General features: G+C 44.8%; 1 protein-coding gene across 1 annotated transcript in view; it reads right to left on the reverse strand.

The window, feature by feature from the left end:
* The window catches only part of FSTL1 (follistatin like 1), a 56,956-nt gene extending 46,755 nt beyond the window's left edge, over positions 1–10,201 (reverse strand). The window contains exons 1-2 of the mRNA XM_027530435.1: positions 10,043–10,201; positions 9,825–9,881 (exon numbers count right to left, since the gene is read on the reverse strand). Of these exons, the coding sequence (XP_027386236.1) occupies positions 9,825–9,881; positions 10,043–10,045 (60 nt within the window). The 5' untranslated portion in view covers positions 10,046–10,201. The remainder of the gene's footprint in view (positions 1–9,824; positions 9,882–10,042) is intronic.
* Between the last annotated feature and the right edge of the window lie 437 nt (positions 10,202–10,638).

Below are 10,638 nucleotides of genomic sequence, written 5' to 3' on the forward strand. Positions count from 1 at the left end.
GGAGGTTGATGAGTCCTTAACTCTTTTCTCAGAGGAATGATAGAACCGTGGCTCTACAGAGGACATGCTGGAAGTCTGAAGGCAAGACTGGCTAAGTCTAAGTGGAGGCAGGGTTCTGATATGAACTCTGGGTGACAAAGCATCCACTGAAATAAATGCTCTAGTTGTCTTTTAAAAGGTGATCCTTAATCCCTGGAAAGAGTAAAGGAGGCAAGGGGAATTCTGCCAGCCATGAGCACATGCGAGTATGCAAACACACACACACACAACACACACATACACAGCTGTGAAGTTCTTTCAATAAGTAGAGATGCCACAAGGTTGATAATAATAGCTAACTATTTACTGCACTCTATGTGCCAAACCACTCTTCTAATTGGTTTACATGGAACAGCTGGATTCTCACAGCTAACTTATGGGGTGAATACTCCATATTAAGCCCATTTTATAGATGAGGAAAGAGAGCCAGAAGGTCAAGTAACTTCCCCAGGTTCACAGAGCTAATAAGGCCTAGGATTTAAACTCAGGTAATATAGCTTCAGGGTTCCCCAAGGGGTGCTAGTGGTAAAGAACCCACCTGCCAATGCAGGAGATGGAAGAGAGGTGGGTTCCATCCCTGGGTCCAGAAGATCCCTTGGAGGAGGGCATGGCAACCCACTCCATTATTCTTGCCTGGAGAATCCCCATGGACAGAGGAGCCTCACAGGCTACAGTCCAAAGGGTCGCAAACAGTCGGACACTACTGAAACGACTTAGCAGAGCACAGTACAATATAGCCTCAAAGCCTGAGTGCTACACCATTATGCTATACTTCCCCTCAAGGATAAATCAGTAAACAGAGTAATAACCTGAGCTAGGGCACAGGCGGTACAAATGGAGACAATACCTTGTGAATGTCAATGTGTAAACTGAGAATTCTCTCATTGAAATCATGAGTCAAAAACATTCTGGGAAGGGGCACTTCAGTTTTGCAAATGTTTGGCGTTGACTGTGTGCTATGAGGAGAAGGCTTTTCTATCTAATTGATTGACTGGCAGGAGAGATGGCCATTTTACAAATGAGGAAAGTGAGCTCAGGGAGGTTAAGTAACTTGCTCATGGTTTCACAGCTCAGCAAGGCCAGAATTCAAACCCGGTTCATTACCTCAAAGCGCTTGCTCTTAACTGAAGCTGCAAGTCAGAGATATTAATTAGGTGGCTTTAAAATGGTAATATCAGCAAGAAAGGGGAAGAGCAGGACTTCTAAGTCAAGGACTCTTTCATTATTTTATAAGGTTCTTTTCAATCACAAGGAGTTTTGTAACAGGATCCACATAAAAGATAAAACTTGAAAACACCCAGATACAAGAACCAGAGAAGAGAATGAAGAAAGGAGCTCAGTGGAAGGCTCAAGTGACAGGAAAATGGGAAATAAAAGCACCAGCCCTCAAGCAACAGACAATTTCAGATGAAGTTCCACACAAAAAGCTGCCACCTACTGGATAGACTGGTCAAGCGGGCTAGGTGAACAAGCTGAAAATGGCCCCAGCAGCTCTGCTGGAGCCTCTTAAATTCTGAGAAGGCATCCATCCCACAGCTGCATTGCAAAGACTTCTGCACCAGCAGCAGGAGACGAGGAAGGAGGCGGTGTGGCTCCCTAATGGCCAGGTCCATTTGAGCTGTACAGTAGCTATGGTGGTAGCAGCTACTTCAGAATAGGGACCAAAATGGTATTGCTTTTTAGTTCCACACTATTCTTAATAGAAGCATATGTGCAGACTGACTGGCATAATGCCTGGCACTGCTGTAGGAGATCAATAAATTATATTCATTTACTATCATTGAAGGGCAGAATGACAGACTGTGAGGAAAAAGGCAAATTTTGACTCAGACTCAGGATTTTATCCTTGAATACAATAAAAGGTAGAAAACAGAGACATTTTCCCCACCTCAAGCCAATTCAAGCCAATATCCCATGCCACACACATTATAAACCGTGCGTGCATCATATCAGGCTTTTGCCATGTGTCACATGACTTGTTTTGGCAACAGCTTAGTTGGTCATATATAGTGTCTGGGATTATACAGGAAACATTTTAAAGGTCATAAATTCAGACAATCCTGGGAACAGCTTACTGGTGATGGCTTCCAAATGAGCATATAAAAAGTCTGTGAAGAGATTACATGGAAATTCTCCAACCATAGCAGAAAATGCAGATTTACAGGATATATTTTGTACTCCAACTACCCAAAGAGCTTTCCATTAGCATGTTCTTGCCAGGCGGCTGTTATCTATGACAACAGCAGTTCTTAGAGCCTTAGCAAGAGCAACTATTTATTCCACCAGAAGAGCCAAGACAACTCTCATATTTTTGTTGATGGCCAATGTTAAAAAGTTTGCCTTAGGTTTTAAGATGCTCGGATTCATCTAAAGAACTCAGAAGCTTGAGCTAGGAACAAACTTACTGTTTTCCTGACATTTTCATCCATTTCATTTGCAACCCTAGGTCTATCACCCCATGTCGTCTTTGTTTCACATAGTCCCTAACTCTGCCTTCTAAATCATCTTAATTCTGGCTAAAGACATAGCGCTATCTGGATTGACTTCCAAATTGGATTGACTTTTCCAACAGAAAAAGCAAGTATCTTTTTATCTCACACACAGACTAATGGATTGCTAGTGGCTACCTAGAGCACTGGGGCTTCCCTGGTGGCTCAGTGGTTAAGAATCTGCCTGCCAAGGCAAGAGATGCAGGAAATGCGGGTCTGATCCCTGGGTCAGGAAGATCCTCTGGAGGAGAAAATGGCAACCCACTCCAGTATTCTTGCCTGGAAAAATCCCATGGACAGAGGAACCTGGCCGGCTACAGTCCATGTAGTCACAAAGAGTCTGACAGGACAGAGAGACTGAGCACGCACACGTACACTGCATTCCTGAGAAGGATTTTCTAACTTTCTCCAGCCTCAGAAGGGAGAATTCTATGATTGATTAGCAAGGTCTGTCGTAGGTAAGGGAGAAGGTAGTGGTGACACACACATCATGTTTGTTTCATCTCTGCAGGCGATCTATCCTACTGTTGCTCTGCTTAGTCTCCCAGTTGTGTTGGATTCTTTGTGACCCCGTGGACTGTAGCCTGCCAGGCTCCTCTGTCCGTGGGGATTTTCCAGGCAAGAATACTGGAGTGGGTTACCATGCCCTCCTCCAGGGGATCTACCCAACCCAGGGACTGAATCCAGATTTCCCACACTGCAGGCGGATACTTTACTGTCTGAACCACTAGGGAAGCCCCTTATCCTAGTGTTGGGAGGTACTAATTTTCATTACCTGTAGGGTCTAGTATGCACATCACATACATCTGTTAACTGACTGATAATTTCTCTAAAAGGAGGGATGAAAGGCTAGTTTAAGTTTAGGTGGTAGAAGTACAGGCAACTTTATTCTTTGCTCTAGTTTTTTCTATATTCCTGAGCTTCTTATTAACATATTTCTGTATTTTATCAGAAAATAATACTACTTTTTTATTTAAATAAAATAGGATGTATTAGGAGGATAAATTCCTCTTGGAAAATGTGAGATGTCACAAGAATCCTCATGATGGCTTTTAAGACATTTTGTTATCAGTTCAGTTCAGTTGCTCAGTCGTGTCCGACTCTTTGCGACCACTTAAATCGCAGCACGCCAGGCCTCCCTGTCCATCACCATCTCCCGCAGTTCACTCAAACTCACGTCCATCAAGTCGGTGATGCCATCAGCCATCTCATCCTCTGTTGTCCCCTTTTCCTCCGGCCCCCAATCCCTCCCAGTATCAGATTCTTTTCCAGTGAGTCAACTTTTCGCATGAGGTGGCCAAAGTACTTGAGTTTCAGCTTTAGCATCATCATTCCTTCCAAAGAACACCCAGGGTACTTCTCTATAAATTTTTACATAGGTGTGAGCATAGAGCATTGGAGTGGGAATTGTTCTGCTTTTTAATTTAAATCACAATAATCTGCTAGAGCCTTAAATTTTTGTAAACATAACTTTTACTGGCATATATTGCTGTTAACTCTTAACTCTTCTCTTATAGTAGGTTTAAAGTTTTTAGCTTTCAGAATTAATGTGATAGGCATCTTATGTGGAGTCCCTTTAAAAACAATACTGGCCAGGGCAAAGTAGTCAAGGGAATTACTTGAGTTTCTATCCTTGGTTTAGTTTCTCAATGTAGATTATATTGAGCCCTGGAATATCTATTGGCAAAACAGTCAAGTCAGCTCCCCCAAAGCCTATACAAAGTTTGCTAAAATGAATTCATGTCAACAAAGACTGTATTCAACTGTGTTTGTTATGTTTTTGTAGCTAACAAGGAAAACAATTTCCTATTGAAAGCACTGTTACCTGTCAGTTAAAATGTTTAATATCCAAATCTCATATGGAGAGGGTTCGTTTACCTTTTCATTAATTATTAAAGGTACATTTAATTCATTGTTAAAACATGAATTAAAACTTGCCAAAAAACTTGTTAGTAGGGCCAGACATTAAGAGATTGGACTAAAAAAAAAAAAAAGAGAGATTGGACTAATTAAATGATAATGATCATCAAGTGATGAAATGTAACCTTGATCATATCTATTCCTCACTTTTTTCATTGTAACTGTTTCCACACACCCCGCATTTATGGCCTCCTTACTGCATCAATTCCCTCAGTCTTGATTGGATAGTGGCTACATGTGTATATTCATATGTAAAATTCTTCAAGTGATACATTAAAAATGTGTGCACTGTATTAATGTAAAGGAACTTTAAAAATCAAGGTATGTCCTCTGTTAATGTAAAAAAAAAAGCAATAATAATAATAGTGAAGATACTTGTTCATCAGGTAGTAATAATCTTACGTATTTTAGCTGCCATCGTTTAAATCTCCTGGCGCACCATTAGATTGTAAGCAACCTGAGGTCAGAGACCATGTCCTGTACTTCATCCACGACTCTGCCCTGTGTAGGGCATGCTCAGCCTTCAGCAGGGAATACTGCCTGATGGGCACCGGGAAGGCAAGGTCTGCGCTGTTGATGACTCACTCCTAGAGAAAGCATCCCACACCAAAGTCACGCGTGACAGAAGATGGCACCTTAAGAGAAAAGTATACATTTGACCTGCAGGACATCAGTCACCTAGCTTAAAAATGAACCCATCTAAAGATAAGTTGTTTTTTAATCCTATAATATCTGGTGTCCTTAAGCTAATACTATTTGTGGCTACTAGAAATTTCTGTCTGGATGTCCATTTATTTAAAAGGAGTAGGAAGAAGACACCATGACATTTTCAATTCTCTGTGTGTGACCACTGGCATTTACAGATCATCCTTTACTTTCTCTGTTCTCCTGGAAACATGTATCTTCTTGCCTCACTGAATTTGAAGACTTTATTTCCTTCTTCAAGATATTACATTCATAGCAGCCATGCCCCCACCTCACAGCTCCTCCCAAACTTGTTCCTCTGAGCTTGAGAATGGACCCCTGCTTTCTGTTTTCCAATCCAGAGACTTCTATGGGAATTGTGACATGTTCCTTCTAAAGATGTTTTCAGTATCCAAGGCTTCAATTTGCAGGGTGCTTGTCCCTCTGTTTTGGCTATTCAGCAGAGTCCCTGCTATATTTTAACATCCCATTTTCTAACAATGACCTCCAGAATCACAGCAAGGAGTTTCTTTGCCAAAGGATAAACAAACAAGAGATTATTTTAGTGGTCAATATACAAGATAGATATCAAAATCCTAGCTTTTCCTGTAGAAGATGTGGGGAAAATCAAGGGAAAATGGGGGGGAAAAAGTCATACCTTGGCCCACCTGAATCCACTATTAGAATAATTCTCAAGAATATAAGGGAGATCTCACATTGGCCAATAATACCCCTGCTGCTGCTAAGTCACGTCAGTCATGTCCAACTCTGTGCGACCCCATAGATGGCAGCCCACCAGGCTCCCCCATCCCTGGGATTCTCCAGGCAAGAACACTGGAGTGGGTTGCCATTTCCTTCTCCAATGCATGAAAGTGAAAGTGAAGTCGCTCAGTCGCATCCGACTCATCGAGACCCCATGGACTGCAGCCTACCAGGCTCCTCTGTCCATGGGAGTTTCCAGGCAAGAGTACTGGAGTGGGGTACCATTGCCTTCTCCAAACAATACCCCTAGTGGTTGATTAACTGTATGTTGATAATAGGGTATGAAGGAGGTAAGAAATCTGGCTTCAGAGGAACAATGCACTAATAATCTTCTTGCCTATCTGTACAATTGTTGTTATTCTTGTCACTATTACCTTAAGCGATGCACTCACAGTTCACGGGTTAAGCATCCCCTCCCTGGAATAAGTGTTCTGATTTGTGAATCAGTCACCTGTACTTGTGACTTATCATGTGACCTGTGAATTTATAGACCTGGAATGTTGGAAATCAGAGTGCCAGCAGACATAACCACCAGCAGAGAGTGGAGTGTGCTTGGGCACTTGCCAAGGCTGCCTTCTGGAAGCAGGCAGTTGAGCCACAGGGTCCCCTCCAGCCTATGGTGTTGGACTCAGACCCACCCACTAAGACTCCAGGGCACAAGCACTAATACCTGACTTCTCAACCTTTCCCAGCCTCTACTATCCACACTTCCCAGTGAATTGTAGTAATTCTCACTGGGAGAGGGGGTGGTGAGGGAGAGTGCTCTGTGCTGCCACTCCCCAGTCCTCATCCATAGCAGACACTAATATATCAAGAGACATGGCTCATCAGGAGACATGTGCCAACACCCCCTTTAAGAAGACTCTAATGAGCACATGGGAGTGAGCTCAGCTGAATGGGATGGAATTTTGATGGAGGCTGCCTGAAGTATTGAGACAGAAAGACAGAGAGGAAGCAATCAAAAAAGCAACCCTGAGGTGCCAATAAGAGACCATGGAAAACATTCAAAACAGAACACTTTGTTTAACGAGATTTGCTAATAGTTTCTTGAATCCAACCAAACAGGATTTTTACAGACTGACACTGATAATCAAGACAACTACCTTTTCTCAAGCTTGGCACTTGACTTCTTCAAATATCAACATAATTTGTTGTACAATCACATGCTTTAAAAATATGCCGAATTGAATCCTTGTGCTTATACTAAATCAAAAAGGAGCAAGAAAACTCTTTGTTTTTTAAATTTCATTTTAAAAGCTCAACAATATTTGTACAATTTTAGCCCTAAAGACTACTAAAGTGGATGTCAATAAAGACAGTAAATTATTTGGCTTTGTTTGCTATATGTTATTATAGCTAACAAGGAAAAAAATTTCTACTGCAAGCACCATTAACTACATGATAAAATGCTGAAAGTAATATCTAAACTGCTAACGCTAATTTATCTTTTCATTAATAATTTAAGGTATGTTATTATTAAAACGTGGATTAAAGACTTGCCAAATGTTACCAGGTCCAGACACCAAGAGATTGTACTCATTAAAAAATAATCCTTAATAATCTGGGGTCATGAAATGAAACCTACATCATACCTGCTCTTCACATACCTTGAGTTCACAGCCTTCTTTCTGCACCACTCCTTTCCTCAGTTTTCATGGCTCAGCACTTCTTGATTTTGCCTCTCTGCCCTCAGATTTTGCCTTGGGAATTCTGTGAGAGTATTTTCTGCTCTTCCACCTCAAGCAGGAAATTGCTGCTGAGGGAACTTCCTATGAGGGCTAAGCTTTTCCCCTGCAATGCACTGGGGGGAGGGGGTGTAGTACAAACAGCTTCTGAGAATAGATCCCAGACCTTGGGCTACACAGCCTTGTGACAAGTGAACCTATGGCCTCCTCACTCCTCACACTTGCATTCCAGTTCACAGAGCGATTTCACACACTAGCTGGCAATTCCTAAACCTGCAGTAAAACAAATCAGGGATTCTCCTCAACCATCAATGGACTGTGGCTTTTGCCTTTTGAGGGCAACAGCAGGGATGCCAGGGTGTTCCTTAGCTAGGACTAAATCAGCCAGTGAAGAAGGGTCCTCCCTCAAACTCAAACCCTGGAAAACAAAATGCATGAGAAACTGATCTGGAGTTCAAGATGAGCTCTGCCAGTGGAAAGAGCTGGGTTCAGATCCTTCTTCAGAACTAACTAGCTGTGTGTGACCCTGGGCAGGTTACCTAATCTCCTGGAACCCGTTTCTTTCCCTGTAAAATGTGGATAACAAAAGTGACCCTACAAGGTTCTGGGAAGCTTTAAATAAAATGATGTATGCAGCCCAACCAAGGTCTGCTTTATGCCAAGAAGTACATGGCAAATATGAAGTCCTTGTGGGAGGGAGTGGTTAAAAGCCTGGGGTGTGATGCCAGACTGTCTTCAAATCTCACTTCTACCATTTAACAATTTAGGACTCTAGATGAATAATGTGACCTTTCTGACTTAGTCTCCCCATCATTCAAATGAAGTTTTATTACAACACAAGTAGATATCCAAAAGAATTAGCTCTTTTTAATTTAATATAGTATTAGTTGCTCAGTCGTGTCCGACTCTTTCTGACCCCATGGACTATAGCCTGCCAGGCTTCTCTGTCTATGGGATTCCCCAGGCCAGAATACTGGAGTGGGTTGCCATTTCCTTCTCCAGGGACTCTTCCCAAACCAGGAATCGAACCCAGGTCTTCTGCACAGTAGGCAGAATCTTCACTGTGTGAGCTTCCAGAGAAGCCTGACTTTTAATTTCATTGTGAGTAAAAACAGCTCCTATTTCCAGATCAACCAACAATGTAGTAGTGAATTAAATGAGAGTTCAGTATAATGTGCATATTTTTTTAAATCGTGAAGACCTTGCAGGCTTTTATGACTTTTCTGGGCAGAAAAGCTGTGATGCTAAGGGTGGGGCTAAACTGTAATATGAAGAAAAAAATTCAAAGAGGGAGAATAACCACCCACCAGGGAACTATTTCTTTTGTAATGTACATTCCATTTCTTCTCCCTCATGCTTTTTAATTCCTTCCACATTTCCTGCCATAATTATCAAATGTTTGGTTTCTGACCTCACTTTTCTGGAGACTAGAGCCCAGGGAACTTAGAATTGTTTATTTTCTGTCCATAAACCTTTGAGTTAATGGAGGGGCTTGTGAGTGAAGGGTTTGTTGGTTTGTTTGTAGTGTTTCAGGAAGGTCACTGGAGTTGAAAAGAAAACATTACCCCAAAAGCGCTGAAATACTTTGACTGGAAACGCGGAGCCCTCAAAGAGCTGAGCAACGGATTGCTCATACTTGCGCAATGCCCAGTTTAGGAAAAAAACTGAGATTTTTAAAAGGCCGTTATTTGGCTCTGATAGTAACACAAAGTCCCAGGGCACTTTACAAAGAAAGAAAAAAAAATCAGAGAATCATAATCTTACTCTATAAAAGAGAAAAAAAAAAAAATATATATATATATCCCGCCCTAAAAGAAGAATCTCTTGAGCTCCTCGGACCGCCCCCCATCCCCCAGGAGACAGACTCGGAAGGGAGAAGGCTCCAACTATTCTCAGATTCCTCTCAAGTGAAGGAAAGAACTCGAGCGCCTTTTTGAACTCGGCTCCTGCTCGTGTCGCCGCCTCTGTCCCAATCGGCCCTGCTCGTCCTCACTCCCCCTCCCCACTCTCCCTCCATATTAGCCTTGGTGGGGCTCCAGCTTACGGCCCAAACTACTTTTCCTGATTTTTCAGGTTTAAGTTTCCTAAGTAGCATTTCTGCTCCGAGCGCCCCCTCACCCGGCGGATGGAAACTCCCAGTCCGACCCGGGGAGAGCATCCCCGGGGACGCACGCACCGCCCGCGCCACGCGCAGACCCCAGTAGCCCCGGCGCCCGAGTTCGGACCGGCTCAGAGGCTCACCTACCTCGGCGTGGACCCAGGCGACCGCCACCAGCGCGAGCGCAAGCCAGCGTCTCCACATCTGCGGAAGAGAGAAGAGCCAGACTGAAGGCTCCGGGCCCCGTGCCGACCCCGGAAACTTCCTCGGGTCCCGGCCGCTCGCCCCCTCCGCCCGGCCACCGTCGGCCGCTCAGAGGGGTCGCACCAGTGCGCTCGGCTTCGCGCCACGCACCCCACTCTCACCATGGTCCCGTCCCGGTCTCCGGAGGGCGCGGGGCAGGCGGCTGCAGCGAGCTCTAAGGGAAGGTGGGAGCTTCGCGGATCGCCAGCCTCAGAGGAAATCCGACCTGGGCTCGCCGCCCCTTAAGACCCCTCCTTCCCGACAGCCTGCCCCCCAGCTCCTCCCCATTCTCCTCCCCCTTCTGCAGCAGCGGCCCCAGCGGCTCAGGCTCCGCTCCCTCCTCCCAATCCCTAGCTACCTCGAGCCCGCGAGCGTCCGAGCGCTGCTGAGCCCCTTTTCCCACCAGGCCCCTAGTTTAGCACCTTTCTGACTCCCAGGACGTGGAGAGAGAGTCGGGGGGTTGTCCTGGGGGGGCCCTGCAACAAAGCGAGTGTGGGAAGGGGGAGCCTAAACCCCACCCCCGGGAGGGGCCGGTGGCTTGCGGCAGCTCGGGCTGGCTGCGGGCACGGGCTGGCTGCGGCGGTGGCCAGGTGGGGGGGTGCTGGGGAGGACCCCGGCTCTGACGGGCGGCAGGAACCTGGAGGGAAAAAACCCTGCGGCGTGGGGAGCTGGAGTCGCCCCCTACAGCTGATAGAGGGACTCCTGCAGCCCGTGGTCC

Source organism: Bos indicus x Bos taurus, chromosome 1, assembly GCF_003369695.1.
Source record: "Bos indicus x Bos taurus breed Angus x Brahman F1 hybrid chromosome 1, Bos_hybrid_MaternalHap_v2.0, whole genome shotgun sequence".
Classification (NCBI taxonomy): Eukaryota; Metazoa; Chordata; class Mammalia; order Artiodactyla; family Bovidae; genus Bos; species Bos indicus x Bos taurus.